This window comes from Argiope bruennichi, chromosome 6, assembly GCF_947563725.1.
Source record: "Argiope bruennichi chromosome 6, qqArgBrue1.1, whole genome shotgun sequence".
NCBI lineage: Eukaryota > Metazoa > Arthropoda > Arachnida > Araneae > Araneidae > Argiope > Argiope bruennichi.
Window position 1 is genome coordinate 93,959,380 of NC_079156.1, and position 24,989 is coordinate 93,984,368.

General features: G+C 30.6%; 1 protein-coding gene across 1 annotated transcript; it reads left to right on the forward strand.

Annotated features, from left to right (window-relative positions):
- The first annotated feature begins 1,610 nt into the window (after positions 1-1,610).
- Positions 1,611-23,478, forward strand: LOC129972096 (uncharacterized protein CG3556-like). Its single transcript, XM_056086077.1, has 10 exons — positions 1,611-1,804; positions 4,509-4,655; positions 8,274-8,417; positions 9,264-9,498; positions 10,580-10,830; positions 12,470-12,630; positions 13,697-13,892; positions 16,506-16,680; positions 20,595-20,734; positions 23,317-23,478. Exons 1-10 carry the CDS (start codon positions 1,717-1,719, stop codon positions 23,388-23,390), a joined length of 1,611 nt encoding a protein of 536 aa, XP_055942052.1. The 5' UTR covers positions 1,611-1,716; the 3' UTR covers positions 23,391-23,478.
- Positions 23,479-24,989: the final 1,511 nt, after the last annotated feature.

Consider the following 24,989-nt stretch of genomic DNA (forward strand, 5'->3'; position numbering starts at 1 on the left):
TTTTAAGGTTAAAACATTGGTGTCATTTAAAAGATAAATTTTTGATCTTTAACTTCATGTAAAAAATCTTTTTTGTGCGGTAATATTTTCGGAAGTTATAGCAGAAACACGCCAAAATTTCACTTAATTTTTAAATAAATAAAATTCTAAATTCGAAAAAATAACCCCTAGGTGCACATTCCCGGCCTCCAAGGTATAAACGTGCCAAATTTGGTAGCTGTAGGTTGAATGGTCTGGCCTGTAGAGCGCCAACACACACACACACATTGAGCTTTATTATAAGTATAGATTTAATTTTTTTGGTGGTCAGCAATCTACTGGAGATGATCTGACATATGTCAGATCTTTTGGGGATAAGCAACTACAACTTTTTTTTTTGCTTTCTTGAAGCAAAAAAATTGCATGATATGACGTATTGCATAACATTCAATTCTTAATATTGTTACGAAATTTTTCTTCTACAACAAATACCGCTAATCAATTGTAATAGCGCAGCACATTTAATTGCTAGTTCAGCAGCTTTCTTGCTGTCTAATCCACCAGTTTCTCTACGTGTCGGCGACTCCGACTCCTCTCACACACAACTTCTGACGATCCACACAATTTCTTACACACGACTTCACTGCAGCTTCAGAGTGCCCGTCTTTTATAGTTCCGGGAGGCGGGGATAGAATCTTCTGACCAATCAAGGCGCATCTGAGTGTATCTTGGTTCCTACTGGATGAATCGTGAAACTTCTCGAACTTTCCAGTATGATCCATTTAGACGCCAAACTCGCCAAATTCGTCGCTAAGTCGCCAAGCTCTCAGGTCATTGTCGCGGCAGTCGCGCAGCACAGATCTTACAACGGTCTTTCTCACGATGACACTATTCGTGCCGGGTAGAAAAATTACAGATTTGTAACAATATGCATTTTTTTATCATTCGAATTTTAATGAAACTTTGCATCTTTAAATCTCCATGTGATCTTTATATTTATAGATTTCAGTGTATCCAGCTTGAAACTTCCAAAATATCTCGTAACGGGAACTTTTATCTTATATATATATATATATTTTGAATTCTTTCAAAAGACTTTTTTTTGTTAATTGTTATTATTTGTTGGAGAAGGATTTATCTTATTAAGCCTCCTATAGTCTATATATGAAATTTGGCTTCATTTCGTTCTTTAGTTTTAGTTGCTCCCAAATATGAAAGATACTTTATGACCACCCTATAGATAAATAATATTCAAATTTGGAACGCTATACTAAATTTTATGTTAAAATGCATTAATTTGGTGTGAAATAAACTTTCTTGTCATGCTAATAATTAATATTTTATTCTTTTATTTTATAAATGACTCCTTAAAAGATTTTAAAAAGAATGATTTATAAATCTCGATAAAGAAATTTACAATTTTAGCAATTTGATCCTCTAAATAAAAATTGCATGAAATTGATAAATAAATGTTTGAACCGAGAAGATGTAAACAATTTCTTGTTCTTTTTTTTTCTTTTTTTTAAAGAATCAATCATGAAGGATGTCTGAAAACTCTGTGACTTCCACTTGACTTTGTTTCGCTCCATGTTTACTTTTGGCCAATCTATTTCACTTAAGACTTCCAAAATTAGATAAGATACGAAACTGAAAAGAGTGTGAAACTGTCTGAGTGTATCATTAGTGTATGCTCCATTTTTATGGAAAAGTTCATTGCAACCATCAGACTTTTTACTTATGATGATTAGAAAAATGGGAATTTTCCCTCATTTGTTGCTGTCTTTAACCTTTGCAACCGTTTTCATCTTCATTAATGTCGATGCAGGTAAGAGTATTTTTAGATTCGGTTTATTTCATTTCATCAATATCTTTCATTTTTTAAAGTCCAACTTTTCGCATCAATTTTAAGGCATTCAATGATATTGGATATTTTATTTGGATTTATATTTTCTTATTTTGATTTTAATAAATATCACTTTTATTTCGAATTATACATCTGTTTTTTACAGGCATGTTGTCTTCTTTTAAACAGTGCAGCTCATCAAGTATAAATTATTTGACCAAGAATTTCTAAAATTAATTAGTATTTCAATCTATTTTAAATGTGCATATTTTTTTGTAAGTGTCATCATATTTCAATGGATTTTTATATTTTTAAAGTTGGATATGAATCATTGTTTGATCTCTTATTCTGTTTTACCTCTTGAATTAATTCAGTAAAACTTCTGTAAATTCAGAGTTTTTAATTCAAATTCGTCAATAAATCGAATTTTTTCTAAATGTCTTGAATTTCATATTTATTAAATGGCAAATTTATATTATAATTTTATTCTAATTAAATTAATAGAATAAATTGAATACTATTACTTAATTGAATACTGTTGTAATACTTAATTCAGAAAAACTTGGGTAAATTTATTCAATTTATCGAAGTTTGAATACAGAATTTACAGAATTTGGTTATTAGAATAAATAATTGAATACTACTGAAATACTTAATTCAGTAAAACTTCGGAAAATTGAGCGTTTTTAATTCAAATTGTTCAATAATTCAAATTTTTCTCAAATGTCTTGAATTTCGCATTTATTCAATGATAAATTTATATTATAATTTTATTATAATTTGTTAAATTTAGTATAATAAGATCAGACTATAAAAATATGTTTTTTTCCTTATATCTTATACCTTATATTTTGTCCTTTTAAATACGTCCACAGCTTATGCATTCAGACATTAACAGTGGATAACTTCTTGAAGATCTTTATTTAGTCGACAATTTTATTTAACGAAGAAAAGCAATAAAAAAATTATAACTCTTAAAAAATAATTTTGAGTATATATGCATGAGTTGCATGCCTGTTCAAAGCGTTTTAAAATATTTTTTAAAAAGTCACTACATCATCGAACTTTTTTTTTTTAAAATTACCAAGATTTTTAAGTATAAAATCATTACTTTATTTATTATATTTTATTAACATTTACAGATTATTAATACTAGTGCAGCATCTTTTAAAACTATTAAGCATTAAAAGATGTTAAGATTAGTTTTGATATTCTCATTTTTTTCTTATTGAATTCCTGCTTATACCCAATTTTCTTTAACTTAATTCCTTTGGATTTCGAAATTTTGATTTAATTTTAAATCTAAATTAAATTTTAACTTTAATTGAAATTTAAATTCAATTTTTGTTGAGAACCAACCCTTCAACGTTAAATTATCCAAGTTCTAGGGTATTAATTTTCGAATTAAAAGAAAATGTTGTTGATAACTATGGTATTTGAATGAAAGGATGAATCATCATATGGTGTTCACTGATGAGAAAAATGTTTCTTTATATGATAGCTTAACACCGATAAAGGATGATACACTGATGAATCTCTAATATTGCTTTTTTAAAATGTTACTATTATCACTGAAATGGGAGATTTACAGATATTCTTAATGAATGGAAGGCCAATGACCCGCGATCTTTGTGATAAAAACAAAAGCTCTGGAAAATAAAAGAATTATATCGATATCTCTATCAGATTTTATATCAGATATCGATATCTCTCTCAGACTCTTCTTCAGATTTATTGGGAGGCTATTAAATACGAACTAATTGCACAAGAAATCAATTCCCGCCTTGGAATAGTATCGCATTCCAAGCGATGGTGTCGTGCGCTTTGTACTTTTGCTATTGCGTCATTTACTTACTCTCTGCGTAATTCTTTTTGTCAAAATAGGTTCAAAAATTGCGAAACGTTTCCTGTCGGATATCTTTGAGCTTTGAAAAGAGTCTGCGAAATGCTGCAAAGCATGCTTGTATAATTCGCAGAACCATAGACAACTAACGCTATCTGTTAAACCAGATCTGAATGAAACCAGAAAAGCCAAAATGAAACCACAAACGGGAAAAGCGGTTTGCACAGCTAAATAGACAAAAAAGTACATCCCCTCTGAAATCGCTGGTTGCTTAGATTTTGCTACTTCTACGTTGATCTTGGAAATCGCGGGATACGCAGAAAGAAGGTTAATGATTTGCTATTTACGCGTTTGTCGTTGATTTCTGTAAGCATTGTCTTTGTGTACATTCCGACTATGCTTTTACTACTTGGGCTTCGTTTTTTCTTGAAGAAGAATAAGGGTCGTTTTTCATTATTGAGGTCGTAGGATTTCTTGCATTTTGCATCCATTGGACGAATTTTTGCAACAATGCTTTGCACATTGGTAAGACATTACTGCGACAAAATTTTCATCTCAAAAAATTCATTGGTCAATAAACTGTAAATCCATCTAGTGGTATTAATTGCTGACAGTATGATCCATAAAATCTTGCGAAAAAAAATTCCCCGAATTCATTTTTGTCATTTCATATCAAAAGCCACCTTTTCATTCGCATGCAGTTTATCGATTTTGCTTCAAAGTTGTTCCAAAGTTATGAAATAGATTTTGGTATATTTAGCTGTCTTTGATGTAACTTTAAACAAATTCTAATGTAAACCTAGGTATTTTTCAGCTGATCAAGTGTTTTGCTCTCAATTTCAGAAAATCTTCGTCAGAGAATCTTCAAGGGCATCGATGGATTTTGCGGCTTCGACAAATTCAAGTGCCTGAACAATGAATGCATACCCAAATCTATGCTGTGCAATGGCAGGAATGATTGCGGAGACAACTCTGATGAAGGGTATTGCTGTAAGTAGAGACTCGAATTAATAGAAATTAGTGGCTTTTACTTTTACTTCCTTTAGAACCACTCCGAAATGACTTTGATGAAATTTACAAATTAAATGTTTTTATTTCATTCAAAATACCTTTGTGGGAGCAATTATTAAAATATATTTGCCACGATTCGTCCTGTATTGATTTATTAACATATAAAAAAATTGAATAATAGAATTTTGAGAGAAGATACTTACATCCTTCCATATTTTTTTATATAGTTTGCCTGATTTCATATCTATACAGGATAACTATTGCAAGATTTAACTTTAAGGTATTATTAAAATCAAAAATTTTTTTTGGGGGGCCTGGCAACTTTCTATAAGTGCAGATGATATTTTTGCAGAACGAAAGAATTTAAAATCCTTTTAAAGATGGAAATCAAAAGAATAACGGTCAAAGAGTTTTTTGATAGAATATTTTCTAAAGATAAAATTTAAAAGCAATTGAATTATCTGGATTTTAATAGAACATGTATTTATAGACGAATAAAGTGACTTTAAAATACTAATGGCTGTTAATGTCGGCTTGGGTAAGGTGATCCTAGTCGGACACGTTCAAAAGAGCGCTTCGAAAATTTTTTATGTTAGTTATCATAAGTTTGAGATAACATGAGTTTGAACTTATCACAAAAGAAACGTTCGAGGTTTGATCGCCTCACAAGTATTAAAAAGATATAAAGATACAAGGAATTGTTGAACAGATACATTAGTAAGAGGATTGGCAGAATAAAATTTTCCATTGACAAGTTAATTTTGATTGAACAATATCATGAAGCCAAATTGATGTAGTAAATATAATAAGATTCGAGGGACACTTGAAAACATTCGAATTATTAATCTTTTAGAACAGGGATTATGTTTTGGTTTGGATTGCAATTTCATACAATGGAAATTTGCATCTAAAATTCCTCAAAGGATATTCCAAATTCATTCCAAGTGACTTTTACCCATTCTTCAATGGGTAAAAGTCAACTTGGAAATTATACAAATATGCCATATGGACTCAACATTTATTGCAAAGTATGTATTAAATTCATTAAAAACTTATTAATTTTTTTGAATATAATAAAGATGAGTGTGTGTGTTGGCGTTCTACAGGCCAGATGGTTTGATTACAACTACAAAATTTAGCACAGATATACTTTGAAGATTGGAAATGTGCACCTCGGAGCGAGGTTTTTGATATTTTAATTATAAATTTAATTCATTAAAACGTATATCAGGTTTTTATAATTTTTCGTGATAACTTCCGAAAATATTCATATAAAAAAAAGAATTTTTACACCATTTTAAAGTTCAAGAAATTATGTTTTCAATGATGTTTTTTGATTTATTTTACGACAGAATAAAATCAGAAATTTGACATAAACCCGCAGTTTTAGTAGAAACAAGATCATATATCAAATGAAATTTATTTATGTCATTACCTCTTTCAGTTATTACGATAACTTGAAAAACAAAACACAGACTGACAACCTTTTGAGAATGTATGTTCGATACGCATCTACATTTTAATAATAAAACTATGTACAAATACTATGCACAAAATTCTACTATACGTTTTGAAGTAATCATGGTCACTAGCACTCGTGGATTCAAACTTCCCGGCAAAAGATTTTCAAAATGTGATTGAAATCCTCAAATTTGGTATAAAGATTCCAGACTAAATTTCATTAATCCAGCTTTATTGCTTGTGAACAGTAAAATTCATAGACGAAGAGGAGACTTGATTCCAAAAATGTGTATCTCAGAACCAGGGGGATTGAAACGTAGAAATTTATCAAAATCTCTCTTGCCGATTACAATAATTTCTTTTTGTGCGCTTCATAAATTGAAAAAATACCTCTGATTAAAAAAAATGAATATTATTCAACTAATATAAAAATTAGAGCAGTCTCAAAATCTACTCATATGAACGAGATTTTGTCTATTTTTCATACGTGTAAACAGAATAAATACGGAAGTGATCTGCCCAAAACTTTCACGTTGACTCTCTAATAAAGGTGTTATCCCAGAGAATGTGTTGCCTGGCATTGGTGTACGATAATTACAAAATATTAATGTTTGATGTAAATTTAACATTTTTATCTGAATCTATCGTATCATCCTTGCGAATGTTTTTGGCGATTCATTTCAGTCATGCAGTTAATAATATTTGAAAATAGAATGTATTTTAGACGCATTTTTCTTAATCAGTTGGAGTATAAGAAAGTTTAACTTCGTTTGAGCAACTGGCTTAAACTCGAATTAAGCATTACTTTAAGGCTAATAAAAACATTGTCAGAAGACGTTATGAAGTTAAAAAAATATAGTAAATAGTGGTAGAATAGTCAAAAGTTTTTAAAAAAATAATCTTGATAATTTCTAATTAATTGAATATTTCTGCACCTTGAAAAGTTGACAGCATTATTTCTCATGTCTCATATAATAAGTGTATTTGGGTAAAATTTGATTGAATTCAACCCATTTGTGAAAGAAGAGAACAGGGAGATATATACACAGTCACAATGACTTTTATTTGTATTGAGATTAATTGAATTTTTGTTCTTATTTCTCTTGATTTCAGAGGAATCGAAAACTTTTTATAAAGACAGTTCATGGCTGCTATTTTATTCGAAGATAACTTGTGTTTCAATTATCATTGAAAAATTTCCTAATTTTTATCTTAAATTAGTCCGGTCGATCGGTGAATTGTCCTTAAAACTTCATTCTAAAATGTTGTCTTACTTTCTGAACCAATTTTATCTTTTTTATTTATTTACTTCTAACATGCGCTCTAGAAAACTGATGACTATTGCATTTTCTCACGCTTCAAATGAAGGAATAAAGAACCCGTAACACTTAGATATTAACTTTCAAAGACACCTAAGTTTTTTTTTTCTAATTGTACATCGGTCGAAGAAATCCCCATCAATTTTTCTTAGCAAAAATCACTAAAGGGAACAAGTATCGTGGCCGAAGAGAGAAGACTTTCGAATTTTTTCAAAACTTCGCTTTATTCCACCCAGGGTGGCATAATTTATGTACAAGCGAGAAGCTACAAGATACGTCAGTCTACAGCGCGATACAAGAGCAAAAAGGGAAAAGAGACCAAAGTATTTTTCCCGAGTGATTTTATACTATGAGATTCTGCAGGGTTTCTTTGACACTTGTCGATTTAGGCAAGGGAATTTAGTCATCTTTTAAAAGAGACAGACTTTTATCCTTTCACTTGGAGTGTGTGAAACTGCTGATTAAAGCAGTTTTACATAACTCTTGTAGCATTAATTAAATAAAAAGGTTAGAATTGGATTATAAAATCAGAGAACATTTATGAATTAAGTTAATATGGGTTAAATTAAGATAAAAATTAGGGAATTAATTAAGATTTAAATTAGATTTAAAAACATCATTACACGCACACACACACACACACACACACACACACACACACACACACACACACACACACACACATGCATACATGCATATTGATAGTGCTGATGATATGATATTGCTTACAAAGATTTATAATAAAGTTGCGAAGATCTTTTTATTTTTCTGAATTTATGTTTCCTGTGATGTAATTTCTATTTTAATTTCTTTCAAGCATCACGTTCTAGCCGCGATTGTCCAAGCCATCGATTTTTCTTTTGTGGTCGAAACAGCAATAACTATGACAAGTGCATTCCTATGTCATGGAGATGCGACGGTTATCAAGATTGTTCCAGTGGTAAAGATGAAGAACAATGCAGTAAGAATTTTATTAATATTAATAACAATTTTTGTGTGTGTGTGTGCATTGTAAGAGCGTTTTTTTAAACTCCTTTTCTCATGTTTGGAAAAGAAACCTCATTTGACTTCGAAGAACTAATGTCTGCTTGTTCTTCTTCCTCCAAAATAAGAAAAGTGCATAATCGAATTCTGAAAAAATTCTATTGAGATATTTGCGATTGCGTTTATGTAAATATGTATTCTCTACTACTAAGTTTCCAATAGGGTATAACAAATTAAGTCGCCATATTTTTTTCTTTTTTTCTCAAACAAGTTAGTTACTGGTACATCAGGATTTTTAAAAAAATTATTTCTGTTATCATCTATTAAAGCATTGAATTCTGGTTACTTAATAAGTGATCTCATAAAAGAAGGAAAAAATAAATAAAATTAAGCTTGAATAGTTTTAGAAAATGTGCCTCAAATAAAGAAAGATATTTGAGAGATAAATGACCAGCTCGCATGTGTCCACTGATACACTTCTTAAATATCCTCGTTTTGCCTAAGAAAATGGGGCAGTTCAATGACTACCTTCATGGAATTAAGATTGAGTCGTCCAAAGGACTGCCATAGGGCACGATACAACTCTTTCTGAAGGATATAGGATCCGTAATTGGAGTGAAGGTAACATGAACTACAATATTACTATGACCATTAAGGACGTAGGAATCCCACCATTGAATTAATATGTTCTCATTTACATATTCTAGGTGCTTTCCGACAAAAGAGGGGAGGGATTATCCATTGAACAAAATCAAATCTATAATAAAAGCATATATCTTGACATGTATTTCTCATTCAGATAATAAATATTGTTATTTTATAGGCAAAGACTATGAAAATCTGACTCCAGCTATTCTTCACAGAACTCGAAATCGAGCGTTGAACTGGACTCGTCAGTTGAGGAAAGAGGACCAGCCTACACGTAAATGGGGATCCGATGTAGGCAGAATTGCCGTGGCCCTTTTCTTGTCTAATGATTCTGCTTTACGACAAAACAAAACCATCCGAGATGAGATATCATACGAACTAAATTTGGATCTCTTATCAAGACTAGCACTGTGAGTATGAAATGCATCTTAGCTTATTAATCTTAAATTATTAAGAAACAACATAACAAAAAATTTTCCTCCTTTTGTAATTCAAAGTAAATCTGGAAGAATCCGAAATTTAGACTTCTGTGTTTCGGATTGGAAAATAAATTGACATGAACCGTTCTTATCTCAATTTATGTGGATGTATTTCATATTAAAAAAAATTAAAAAATAACTAAATTTAATAAAATGTTTTAATAAATTTAATCAATCCATTTTCAATAACGCAATTTTATTAATGTGATAAATAATTAAATTTTAGATTTGATCCTAAATCCATTTCTGAGTCGGAAAATCCACTAGGATCGTGCAGAATAATAATTAATGACATGGATATTAGGACTAATCCTTCTTTAAAATTTTTCAACAAATTTTACAAAAAATTTCGAAAAAAAAAGATTTAAAAAAATACTAATAATTTAATAAAAAGAGTTTAAAATTCATTTATATTCATCAGTCATTGTCCTTTATTTTCTTATATGTTTTTAATGCATTGACTATCGAAAAACTTTTTCGCTATAAAAACTCTTTTAAAACTCCATTTATAGCATATAAGGTAGTCTACAGCCTTTCCTAACTTAATAAAAATAACAGCCATGTCATACCGTAAAAAATAAATAAATAAAAAAATAAAACCCTGCAAATCACGCATGCGCAGTGGGAGAAAATCAGTATTGGAAGAAAATGCAGTAAGTTCGAGAAGATTTTTCTCTTCTATGCTGAGGAGTATAACATACAGTTCAGATAACGTAAAAATATATGGGAACTTAATTTTTGACCTCATTTTTTTTTAAAAAAAATTCTATGCTTCCAATGAAGATTGAAAATAGTAAAGAAAAATTGGTTTAAATTAGTGATAACTATAACCGTATACATAATCCACATAAATTGAATCTCATTATATCGGTTTTGATTATGGAAATTGACTGCATTTTTTCATTTCATTTTCAGAAATTCATAAAACAAGATAATTTAATAGCAAACAAAATATCATATTTAAGAGAAAATAATAATTATCATGTTTATGCTCTTTTTTGTTATTCAATAGCAAGAAAATCGAGGACATATCCAGTACAGAGCTGGCTTCTTACATCAATGCATTCCTTGTCACTTGCATAGATCCCAGGAAGTTCCACGTCTTGGACTTGGTCAGCGAACTCCGCAGGCGCGTCGACGCTCAGAATTATACAAATCCTTCGGTGATATTAGCGTTATGCAATGCTGGCGAAAGAATCACCGACAGAGATGTCGAAAAACTCATCGGGGCATTCTGGAAAGCTCAACGAGAATTTTGGACAGGTAAAAATCACTTTAAAGAAATTTCGGTACATATTCTTGATGATTTTTACTTGAATCATAGAGAGAGATGTCAGAAAACCAGAAAACTTATCGGTGTATTCTGGAAAGCTCAGAGATAATTTTGGACAGGTAAAAATCACTGGTACGACCGGAGTTTAACCCCCTGCTTGGTGCAATTTTCAAAAATCGCCAACTCGCCAACAACGGTCTTGCGCAGTGTTTTGCAAAATGTTCAAAAACGAGGGAGCAGATGTCCAATCATAGCGCTTAATAAAGGCGAAAGATAATAGGTTTATCAGTCTGGATGTTGCCAGCTTTGGCGCGTTATCGCAACTTGGCGAAGAAGGGGGTTAAACTCCGGTTCACCCTGATCACTTTAAAGAAATTTCAGTATCTATTCGCATTATATATAGTATTCAGTGCATTTTTAATTATTATTTTTAATTATTAAAGAATACAGAGATGAATAGGCGATTCTCATAAAAATTATAAATATTTAAATTTTTAATTAATTATTATTATTTTTTATATAAATTTATTATATTATCAGTCGATGGCCATTGATAAGGCTTATATAGGAATTCTAAATGCCCTGGTTATCACTTCTGCAGAGTCCTCAGAGACAAAATCCATTTGCTTTTAAATTCAAATATGGCGAATAAGAGAAAATGACATTCATATGTAGGTGAGATTGAAAAATATTCGTATGTAATTAATGTGATTTGTATCTAAATATATTTTCGGAAAAAACGCGATTTTAAAAAAAATCTACCGAGAGAAATTCGGTTTCCTAGGTATTAAAAATTTTATCCCTCATGTCCTTACCATTGCATACCCCCTGTTAATAATACGAGACAAAAAATCATGCCGTACCATGGGCATACTTATTCTCTCTGCGCCACTTCATGCAATGAAAACGGTTTAAATATTACAAGCCAACCAAATTTTAAAATGCACCATTTCTTCCTTAATTTTCAGAACTTTTTTTAATTGAATATACTGATTTATCGACCTTCCTCATAGTCAATGAAATAGGTTCTAATTTTAAGAAAATCAATTATTGGACTAAAATTATAGTTTTGCTATTTCAATATTAATCAGGCAAAAAAAAAAAAAAAAAAAGAAAACCTTTAGTTTCTAAGATGTGCAACTTGAACGGTCGGACCAACTGGATAAAGGTTGATTAAAAACAGACTGGAATGTTGCTTCCAAGCATATAACCTTTGGTGTCAGTCCTTAAATCAAATTAAATGTATTTAATATTTTATTAATATAATTTTTTATTCATTAATATTATCTAATTTCAGTAAAACTAATGATTTTTTTATATTATATGACGAGATTTAATCTTAGATAGTAGTAACTTAAAACGAATAATCTAGCTTGTGTTTCCAAAAAGAAATTAATATACATTTTTTGATACGGACTTCGTTTTGAATGGCCGGCATTATCAAGTCGAAAATTCTATGAGCGCGCAAAGGCGAAGTGGAAGATAATGTTTCGCTCTTAAATAAGATAATGTTTCAGAACTTAGGTTTATGTTGGGTTTAGGTTCATATTAAACATAATTCACTTACTTGAAAGTTAAAGGTCTAATAAATCTATTTTGTATTCATCATTTTTTTAATACTTTTTCCAGATACACAAGCTTTAACAGTTCTGGCTTTAGCATGTGCAGCTAAACAGCCATATGAAGTTTATGATATGGTAGAAATCAACGAGCTCACAATGGAGATCAAAAAGCGACAATATCGAAACGGCACCGTTGAAAATCTTAAGACTACAGCTCTTGTCTTGCAAGTAAGTCCTCTAAAACTGAATATGAAATGTTTAAAGACTATGAAATAGAATCTAATTCCGTCTAATAGAATAATAGAATTCCGTCTAATAGAATAATAGAATTCCGTCTAATAGAATCTAACTCTAACAGATTTCCGTTAAAAATATTTGACGTATATAGAATTCATTTGCTCGTATAAAAGAAAAAAAAAATGCGAAATAGAATTCTCCTCATAAGAATAATGATATCTTTTTATTAAGCTTTTATATATTTTTTTGTAGAGTTATGTAAATATTTATCAACTACGAGGGCCACTTTTTTTCCCCAAGTTCCGTTGAATCATGAAAAAAATAAGTATTGTGAACAAAATGAACTTTTTATCAAAAGTTATGTACTGTAATGGTTCATTTTCAACATAATTGCTTCGAAGAGTTGCATAAGCAGACTTAATTTTTGATCCGCTCTTCGAAAAACGTTATCCTCGGTGATATGAGATGGATTTTAACATTCCTTTGATATTCCTCATATTTCTTGAAGTTTCCTTTTAGATCAGGAATATTTAAATATTTACATTCCAAAAGCAATTCGGGAATCTGGCCGGCTTGCTCGCTTCCTGGATACCCGCTGTCTTTCTTTACTTTCGAACAACTTGATCAACTTGTTGAATAACATCTTCTATTGTAATACTCTTTCGTATAAAAACCGTATACCAAATTTCATCTACTCAAATCAAACCGTCTTTGAGTTATCTTTGCTATACACAGATAGATAGTCATTTTCCAAAAAAAAAAAAAAAAAAAAAAACGTTTTTGTAATTCAGAGAGGTCTAAAACGTGTAGATTCGTCAAGATCTCGATTTCGAATTTTTTGACTAATACTATGCTTTTTCCATACTACGAGTATAAGAAAGCAAAAAGTAATATAAGTAATGTTGACGACAAATTTAAACTTTTAATTGAGCTTATTTAGTGAAAAACATATATAATCATAAATTGTTCGAATAATGAAGCATATTTCAACATTTTGATATTCATTTATGTTCTTTAATAAGCTATAGGATTATTATTTCCAATACTTTCGTTTCAGGCTCTTTTCGCATCAGAAAATGAAGCCGATGAAGACAATTTCGACGAGGAGAAAGCCCTGAAGCAGATCCTCCGTTTACAAGAGGAGGATGGCTCTTTTGGAAACATAGCTAATACTTATTATGTTCTTCCTGTATTAGGGTGTAGAAGCCTGGTTAACATTAGTTCTTCTCACTGCAAAGTTCCTGTCATAGACGGTAATTTAAAAACCTTATGCTAATTTCCTACTATTCATATATATATATATATATATATATATATATATATATATGTAATATTTTTCGGATCCTGTCGGCTTTTTAATATATAACATTTTTTGTTGTGAAGCAGGATGCAGTTTGAAGACAGTGAAGAGATTTTTTACATTTTTAAATTCTTTTTAATCCATCCGGAAAGCATAATTATTTACAAGCAGAAACGCGCACAAGACGTCCGCCACAGCGCAGACAAAAGCCAGAGTGGGAAAAAAAAGCCCGAAATAAATTATCCCTCGCCTTATATAACCTTAGATTTTGCTAGGGAAAATATTTCTTCACAGTGCTAATATATTATTAAGAGTCTGATAGGGATTTCTGATACATGTCAATCACATGTAAGGGAAACACAGGGATCTTTAAAAAAGGAATGTGCTTACTGGACATTTTTACCCCTTCACGCCGAGCGTGTGAAAATATCGGTGTTTAGCTAACTAAGCAATTTTATGAAGCTTCTCTTGAATTAATTAAGTAGAGAAAGTGGAATTGGATCACGAAATAAGAGAATATTTTAGAATGAAGTTACTATGGGCTAAATTAAGATGAAGTTATTATGAAAATTAATTAAATATAAATTAGAGTTAAAATATCATTACATATATATATATATAAGATGCCCAATTAAGTCATGAGTCAACTCAAACTAGAACGTTGGCGGTTATAGTCACAAACAAAGTATCTTTATATACAAAATAAATTATGCAATTTCACTATGAGATCTCTTATTTATTAATGACTACATTTGTAAATAGCATGCCTGCCTTGGAAACTAAATGAGATATAAGAAATGGTCAAATTATAAGGATGTTGAGCACTTCCATTTTGATGCGAAAAAATATCATACTCATATTAAAGTGAAAAATAGAAATAATGAAATGTTAATTTATTTGGACGAAAAATTTTGAAATAGTGACGTCTATGTAGATTATATGCTTCACAAAAATGCCCAATTAGAAATATTGGGACAAAATTTATCACTCATCAATATGAGCCTATAAAGTTACAGATACTTTAAACAGCGAATGTTGTCAAAAGTTACGGATATTGCAACATTATCACAAATTACTTCAAGATCCTGTTAATTTTATTTGTAAAAGAATAAGATTGAGAAAGCATGCTTTCCATCTGATGCTGGGTACAACAGGCAAAACAGAAATTATTAGGTTTTAGAATGTCTCTAGTCAACGACATGACCGATTATGATCTTAGGTCACTCCAATTAACTGGAATCGAAGTATCAGAGGTCTCTTCTCAAATCATTCTTGCACCAGTTACTGAAGAAGTTTAGAATATCACTTTAGTCAACGATATGACTAATTACGATCTCAGATCATTCCAATTAACTGAAATCGAAGTATCAGACGTTTCTTCTCAAATGATTCTAGCACCAGTTACTGAAAAGTTTAAAAATATCCCTTAGTCAACGATATGACTGATTATAATCTCAGGTCACTCCAATTAACTGAAATCGAAGGATCAGACATTTCTTCTCTTCAGCACAGTTACTGAAGAAGTTTAGAATATCACTTTAGTCAACGATATGACTGATTACGATCTCAGATCATTCCAATTAACTGAAATCGAAGTATCAGACGTTTCTTCTCAAATGATTCTAGCACCAGTTACTGAAAATTTTAAAAATATCCCTTAGTCAACGATATGACTGATTATAATCTCAGGTCACTCCAATTAACTGAAATCGAAGGATCAGACATTTCTTCTCAAATGATTTTAGCACAGTTACTGAAGAAGTTTAGAATATCACTTTAGTCAACGATATGACTGATTACGATCTCAGATCATTCCATTTAACTGAAATCGAAGAATATGACGTTTCTTCTCAAATGATTATAGCATCATGTACTAAAGAATTTTAGAATATCTCTTTAGTCAACGATTACAATCTCAGGTCATTCCGATAAAATGAAATCCAAATATCAGAGATTCTCTTCTCAATTGATTCTACCACCAGTTACTGAAGAATTTTAGAATATCTCTTTAATCAACGATTACAATCTCAGGTAATTTCGATAAAATGAATTCCAAGTATCAGAGAGTCTCTTCTCAAATGATTTTCGATAAAATGAATTCCAAGTATCAGAGAGTCTCTTCTCAAATGATTGCATCAGTTACTGCTTTTCCAATTTTGATTTTATTGGCACAGATAATTTTCTCATGTTTCACTTTCCGATAACATATGATAAAGCAAATTCGGGCATCGTTTTCACCCATCAGCTCATTCTGCCTTGGTACAAATTTTCAGAAGTCAGGATTGGGAACAGTAGAAAATATGACTCAAGAATGTATATATAGAAGTGTGGAAAGGTTAAAGAAATTAGAGACACCTACCGACATGATTGATCTATCCGGTGTCCAAAATATCGTGAATTCTGAGTGCCAAGTGTTTTTTTATTATGACCAATGTTTGTCCCAATGCATCCGTAATCTTGGCTTGATAATTTGAATTCACGCATGCTTCAAGCGGGATTCGAATTAAAAAAAGATTTTACGATACTGATAATTTTAAAACTCATTGCTTTACCCTTTTTTATTTAGAAAAAGAAGCCCTCAAGGATCTGATGAACCAGGTAGGAGAAAAGCGGAGCGTCCAGTTCTCTCTATGGATTGGCAACAAGAAGACGGTGGAGAGAACGATCAGTCTCAGTGTCCCGGCCAACAGCTCTTTCTACCGTATCATGGAATTCGCTGCAGGAGTGGACAACAAATTCAAGTAAGATTTCATTCATTTATTTTGAAAGAACTTTTACAAATTAAATTTCTTTGTCAGCAGTTTAAAATCAATTAAAAAAAGTGAGTAAAAATCAGCTAAAATTCTCTCCCGACTTTTTCTTATCAAGGGTGTTCCAAAATTAACGCAAGTTTCCAATTTGCCACCATTCGTGCAGTAAAGTGTTGACAACCCTATTAAAAATCATTTGACAACCAACACTTTACTGCACGAATGGTGGCAAATTGAAAACTTGCGTTAATTTTTGGGCATCCTTTATTTTCAAAACAGGACGCGTGATAACTTAATCTTATGTGAACTGAATATGTGTTAATGAATAATGTGTATTTCCTTTGACTATTTTAGTCAAGCCCTTTTACTGATCTATAGTTTTGATATAAAGACCGCTATATAAAATTCATGCATCTTGCTAACTCAGTTATGATATTCGCATTTGCATAAATATACGAACTGGTAAATAAAACTCTTCGACGATGGATCTTGCCCAAATTGTACATAAGTTTACATTTTTTTCTGGTAAATCCATATAATTAATGTTTCATCTACTTATTTCGTAGTGAGAACTCCAGTCTTAGGTTACTCAACCAATGTTTTATCTACTTATTTCGTAGTGAGAACTCCAGCCTTAGGTCACCCAACCAATGATTCATCTACTTATTTCGTAGTGAGAACTCCAATCTTATGTTACTCAACAAATGTTTCATCTACTTATTTCGTAGTGAGAACTCCAGCCTTAGGTCACCCAACCAATGTTTCATCTACTTATTTCGTAGTGAGAACTCCAATCTTATGTTACTCAACCAATGTTTCATCTACTTATTTCGTAGTGAGAACTCCAGCCTTAGGTCACTCAACCAATGTTTCATCTACTTATTTCGTAGTGAGAACTCCAATCTTATGTTACTCAACGAATGTTTCATCTACTTATTTCGTAGTGAGAACTCCAGCCTTAGGTCACTCAACCAATGTTTCATCTACTTATTTCGTAGTGAGAACTCCAGCCTTAGGTCACTCAACCAATGTTTCATCTACTTATTTCGTAGTGAGAACTCCAGCCTTAGGTTACTCTATCTTCTTTCGTGGTGACAGACGTTCAGTTCATTCCTGTACAAAGGCAGGGCGGGAGAAATTCCGTAGGGAAAATATCGTTTCGGGCGAGATAGCAGTTTCTTAGTTATATACATTTGATTATATCACATTTAATTATATTATATCAGTTTGTAATTAACACAATTGGTTTAAGTTACCTTTTATTTTGATCACCGTTTGCTGAATGTTTTTGTTGTTGCTTATCTCCCTTGGATGAAACTCCAATTCAAAGCAAGTAAGAGATCGGGGAAAGTGGGTGGGAGTGCAGCATCTTCTGAGGGTAAGGACCCCTGAGCACCCGAGGGCAGAAGTCTGACGTTATCTCATATGAAGATGACGCTCACTTGCACAACATCTTTTTATAGACGGGCTCTTTCACACACCTCACGGTGGGAACACGGTTAGAAAACAACCATGCCCGAACCAGGTCTTGAACTCGGGACGCCCATATCACGAGGAAGACATGCTACCCTTTGGCTCGCTGGATGTTTATCATATAAATTGCAACACATCTACCAGATCAAACAATGAGAAAGAAAAACGTGATCTATTTAGTCGCATCTCTTTAATTTGTTAGTGTCAATTATACTATGAATAGCAAGATAAAAATATGAGCGTTTAGAATAAGACTGACTTTTGGGTTTCGAAATGAATTTAATTTTGTTTTTAAATGTATTAGAAAAACTAAGAATGAAAATTTAACTGAAAAGAATACATCTGTGCTTCTTTCCTGAAATCGGTGAAAATTTTTCAACTGTAGAGCATTTACTGAGATAAATAAATTTATTTTTTATAAAAGAATTCTTCGTAATACCACAACATCTTTTAATGTTAATTAATAATATTTTGTTCAATTTTATGTTGAAATAAAAAATTTATGATTGAATCCTGTAATTATAACACAAAGTGTTTTTATATTATTGCGAAGAAACCCGGGTTTGTTCGAACTCTTAATTTCTAATAAGTTCTGTTGTGTTACTCGAAAATACTATGATATGTTATTAATTTAAGTATAGTCACTAATAGTTTCATCCAATGGCATAATTTGATAGAAATTTAAACTCAACTCAATAAATTACAATATCTGTTTTTTATATAATTAATCACTCTTTATCTATTAGTTCAACTAAAGGGCTCATGAAATTGAGCTTTGTTTAGTTATATTATCGTCCCGTTTTTAAGGGAACACTAGGGCTATTTTGAAACGGACCTCGTAATTTTGAACCACGGTCAGATGACGAGGACGACACTTGAGCTGGTACACCCTTCTTCAAACTTCCACCCCTGCACCAGCGGGAGAAGGTTTGGCCCCTTTTGAAATTGAGGAAAAAAAAAAAAAAAGGGAAGAAACATTATTCATTGCTTATTTAAATTTTTGACACAGTTATTTTAATTTTCAGAAAGAGTACAATGTTTTAAAGTAAACTGATGTTATATTTCGAGTTTTCGTTTCAAGAAAATAATTACTTCTTCAGAATCCAACGGTCAGGATGAAAGAAATTTAGTTTCCAATATTATTAGAATTCTTGTTCCTCGTCATTATTATTATTTTTTTTTCTAATTTTAAAAATGAATAATTGGTAGTTAGTTACCATGATGACATAAATTGTTACAATGGTAAAAACATCATTGAATAGCATGAATAATAAAAGCATCATTGAATGGCACACAACCGTATTGAACCGCGTCGATGGTAACAACTCCATTAGATGATATAAATGGTGACAACACCATTGACTGGTTGAGGTGATAATAACACTATTAAATGGCATGAATGGTAGTAACACCAATGAATGGTTGCAGTGCTAACAACATCATTGAAAAGGAACGCATGATAACAGTGCTGCATGCAAAATAAAAATGCAATAATATTAAAGAAGCGTTATTTTATTTTAGCATTTATTTAGCGCATCATTTATTTTATTACTCGATTCATTTATTTTTCGGTCATGCAAGACAAGGCAGTAGCAGTATCTAGGTAATTGTAACAACTCTGTTTGGGATCATCCAAGACTGGGATTCTCTGCCATTTTGTCAGTCCTGTCAACCTGCAGATGCATAATTGTTCTTTTCATTCTGAATATCCATTTTAATCACAATCTAATAGCTAATTTCTATGTCGTTTGAGACAAGAAAGCAAGGAAAAATACTTTAAAGTTTAAAGAATTGTATTTGATATTATTTTAATAAAAAAAAACTTGTTTTTAAAAATAACGAAATCTAATCATTTTCATAAAATCTCTCTAAATGTTTATATTTGGTAACATTATTTTGAAACCAAAATTTTATTTAAAAAAATGTTTACTCTTCTGCGATTAGAACTTGCAAAGATATGAAGCTTAGAATATAATTTTAAAACTCTAATAGACCCTGCCAATGACCGTCTTGAAGAGCAAGTACTTAAGCATGATCCTCCCAATCAACTGATCATGTTTATTAGAGACTCTTGATAGATTGAAACTGGAGCATTATTTTAAATTCTTAATTTGTCAAGAATATTTTGCTAAATATGATTGATATACCAGAGATGTAGAACCAAAATGTACCTGCCAAAGACCTACCAAAATATCAGTTTCATAATTTTTCCAGCAGTATATTTATCGACTCAAATAATAAAAAAAAAATGATTTTTTAATGTATTAGAGAGATTTTTATACAAGTATCTTTAATTATCATGTTTGGAAATAAGCTATTAAGCCATAATTTGATTGAACCGCCTGAATATTTCATGATTAATAACATTTATTTTATCATTTCTTAAATATAGTATCATTTTTAAGTCAGTTAAATTATTGTTTGATTTTCAGATTCGAATACAGCATGAGGAATGGAAAGCCTTACATCTACGCCATATCAGATATACAAGATGATCCAGAAAATGGAATGTTTTGGTTTTTGTTCAGGACATCGTCTTCGAACGAAGGCGATCTAGAACCCCTAACTAAAAGTGAGGGAAAGCATTTTTTTCTTCTAAATTTCTTTTACTATTCGTCCAATTCTTTTTCATTTAAGAAAACAGAACCTATTTTCAATATTAACTCAAGTTATGATTTTTGTTAACAGAATTCCTAATATTTAATTTCAATATATTACTTATATTTAACGAGTAACAAATGTTTAAATGGCAAAATGGTACAATTTAGTACATTATTCAATACAGATGTACAGAAGTAATGGGTGGAAAGCAGTAGAAACGCAATGAATACAACATTCAAAGATTTATTTTGATGCAATAAATTTGCATGGAAATGAGAAACTTTGTTGTCTAGTCACAGATTTGTTGACCATACTTCACCAGGATCTGACTGAACAGTTTTCCTCACAATGTTTCATTTTAAAGAATGCAGTCTAGCAGAACTCTAACAATGGATGTCTAAAATTTTGCTCGCTCTTCAGCGAAAATTCGTTATACACAGAGTGATTGGTAAAGTACTTTTAAGGCCTTTAAATTCAAAACGGCGTCTCATATTGTCAGGTAAGTAATGGGAACCTACACTAAAGTGACAATACTGAGTATATTGAGGCAAGTTACAATGCCCCTAGCAGAGAAATAAGAACGTTACAAAAAGACTGAATATATTGAGGCAGGTTACAACGCCTCTAGCAGATAAATAAGGAAGTTACGAAAAATAATACGTAAAAGCGTTAATATTCGTAACTATATTGTATACTAGTCGCCTTTGGCGATTAGCCGGTTCGCCAATCTTAATGTTCGTTATAATTTTAATAATTAAATATTTTATGCAATTCCTACTTTAATAGCTTCTTCAAATTTTGATAGTCATATAATTCACTCATAATATTATAAAAGCCTTCAGTCATAACGTAATATGTATCTCTTTAATTTTTTTTTTAGCTCCCGTAGAATTTATTCTTTAAATTAAAGTGAAAAGGATTAATCTGCAATTAATATAATAATATTTTTTACTGAAACAAAGTATTTTTTTGTAATATGATTACTGAAAACAGTCACTGAGCGTTTAAACTTTATGGGCACTAAAGAATATCTTTCTTAATGTAATATTTCAAGAATTTGTCAACAAAATTTTCTCAGATTCATCATGATCAGATCGATTAATTAACAATGTTTAATTTTAAATGTATCAAACACTAAGAAAATAAAACACTTAAAAAATAATTTAAGAATCGTTTAAAATAATCGGTTGAAAACAGGTTAAAAAAAAACTACTTAAAAAACGATGTACTTAACACTATAAGCATATACAAAAAATATATAACTAACATAAATACAATTTAATTACAAAAGCATGCAGCTAACCTAAAAATAATTTAAATCAAGTCCGCATCCGTTGTCAACAATCAGAACACAACGCGCATGCGTAAATTTTCAACGCCAGTTACGGTAACGCAAATGTGTGAATTTTTCTATGCCAGTTGGGGTAACGCTATGCAGATTAGAAATTTTTAATTTCATTTATTCTGTTTTATTTTAATTCAAAAGTACTTTAGAATGAATCTGAAAGATCGATTAATTAACAATGTTTCATCTTAAATGCATCAAACATTAAGAAAATAAACAGAATCGTTTGAAATAATCGGCCGAAAAATCTTAAGCCTAACTTTATTAGCGTGGGGAAAAAAACTGAAGCCTTTCTTATGGCAGTGGGGAAAATGAAAAGTTTTTTTTGGCGGGAAAGTTAGTTTTTAATTAATAATTTAAATTCTAATTAAAAATTTTAAAAAAAGGGACCCCAGGTGCACATTCCCGACCACCAAGGTATACATGTACCAAATTTGGTAGCTGTAGGTCCAACGGTCTGGCCTGTAGAGCGCCAACACACACACACACACACATTGAGCTTTATATAAGTAATAGATAGATATTATTTCCTTTTATAGCGAAGTTTTTGTATTTGAAAGTTCTTACTCCATTTTAGGGATACTGCAAAGTTTCCTATTAAGCCTTAAAATTTTTAAAAAAATAAGGTTAAAGTAACATTTAAAATTCGAATTTATTCTGATTGATTGGAAATAAAATTACAATTGCAATTTTTTTAATTTCTTAATTTTTTTTGCATCATTAGTGAAATTAAATGAAAACAATTTTTAATCCCTAAATTCACTCAAGTACTTAGCTATATGATGAATTTCTTCAAAAAATGTTATTCTTTAGAAAATTTTTGTTAATATGGTTGATTTAAATGTTAATATTTTTTCTGAAGCTTTGCTGTTGTATTTTAAATCACTGTATATTAATTATTTATTAATAAAAATTATTTATCGAAAATTTTGAAACTATTAATTATATACTTTTTTATTATTTTAATATTTTTAAATTATAAATAATAATAATTTTTATCAAAATTACATACTTTTTATCTATATAACCTAAGTAATTAAAAAATTAATACCATTTTTTGTTTTAAAATTGTAATTTTTCCTGTAGCATTAATTTTAAAGCTGAAATCTAATTAATTGCAATAAGAATTAAAATATCCTTTTATAATTAATATAATTCTAGTATTTAAATGAGATCATGCATTTTCTAACACATCTCCTTTCCTTCAGGCCCTGCTGATATTGTGCCAGGCGATAAGCAGCACTTCATATTTTGGTACAAGTCTGGCTCTTGGAATCAGTAAAACTTGTAAAACAACGGTGTTCCAACTAAAAGTCATATAATTACTGTTTATTTCCTATAACAATTAAATACAGTCTTATTTCTTATTATATTAGATAGTTATTCTTTATGGTTCATTTTTTTATATAAAAGAATATAAAATGAAACCAGAAGAAGCGATCTCCCTGCAACTTTCTGACATACTAAAGTTGTTCCTTCTATCCCTTCAAAGAATTGTAAGATTCGGGCCAATGTGAGTTCCACGAGTAATTAGATTTTCAGTTCCAGAGTTTCAATAGATTGAAATAAAATTTGAAATTGAGCTACAATTTTAATTGCAACATCAAATATCAAATTTCATTTTAAAGTCGTTGTATTTTTGAATTATCGCTCATAAGAATGTACAGTTTGCGCTCCTAAGAATATATTGGTTCGAAATATGAAGATCTGAATAGATCTGATTCGAAATATGAAGATCTGAATAGATCTGGTTCGAAATATGAAGGGAATCTACATTTCAGATACTGACTAAAACTATGCATCAAATCTAATTCATTCATATTTTTGCCTTTTTGATTTATCGTATCTATTTTTACATGGGTATAAAATTCCAGACTGACAAACGGTCAACTCCTTGACAGATTTCAATCAAAATTTGATTTAGATCTATTCTTTAGATTTTAATTTTATGTCTATATAACTTTTTAAGTTTTTTAATTATCATATTTACATTTATTCGGACAAACAGTCTAACAGATTCCCTCTGAATGGATCTCATATAAAATTTTACAGAAATCTGCAATATTTATTTCAATGCAGCATACCAAATTACTTCCACCCAAATGAGTCATCATCATTTGGGTCTCATTTACAAGCTTGTTAAAGTGCAGACCAACAGATGGTCGTTCGTCTTCTTGATCGATTTAAATTAAAATTTGTCTCTATACTTTAAATGTTAAATTTGTGTGCTAATTCTTATCGACCTAGATATCTTTGCTTTTGAGTCATCATCATTTGGGTCTCATTTACAAGCTTGTTAAAGTGCAGACCAACAGATGGTCGTCTTCTTGATCGATTTAAATTAAAATTTGTCTCTATACTTTAAATGTTAAATTTGTGTGCTAATTCTTATCGACCTAGATATCTTTGCTTTTGAGTCATCATCATTTGGGTCTCATTTACAAGCTTGTTAAAGTGCAGACCAACAGATGGTCGTCTTCTTGATCGATTTAAATTAAAATTTGTCTCTATACTTTAAATGTTAGATTTGTGTTCTAATTCTTATCGACCTAGATATCTTTGTTTTTGAGTCATCATCATTTGGGTCTCATTTACAAGCTTGTTAAAGTGCAGACCAACAGATGGTCGTCTTCTTGATCGATTTAAATTAAAATTTGTCTCTATACTTTAAATGTTAAATTTGTGTGCTAATTCTTATCGACCTAGATATCTTTGCTTTTGAGTCATCATCATTTGGGTCTCATTTACAAGCTTGTTAAAGTGCAGACCAACAGATGGTCGTCTTCTTGATCGATTTAAATTAAAATTTGTCTCTATACTTTAAATGTTAAATTTGTGTGCTAATTCTTATCGACCTAGATAACTTTGCTTTTGAGTCATC

Coding starts and splice junctions, on each gene's coding strand:
- LOC129972096 (XM_056086077.1), top strand. CDS start 1,717: ATGATGATTAGAAAAATGGGAATTTTCCCTCATTTGTTGCTGTCTTTA. Junction 1,805..4,508: donor CTTCATTAATGTCGATGCAG/GTAAGAGTATTT, acceptor TCTCAATTTCAG/AAAATCTTCGTCAGAGAATC. Junction 8,418..9,263: donor TAAAGATGAAGAACAATGCA/GTAAGAATTTTA, acceptor GTTATTTTATAG/GCAAAGACTATGAAAATCTG.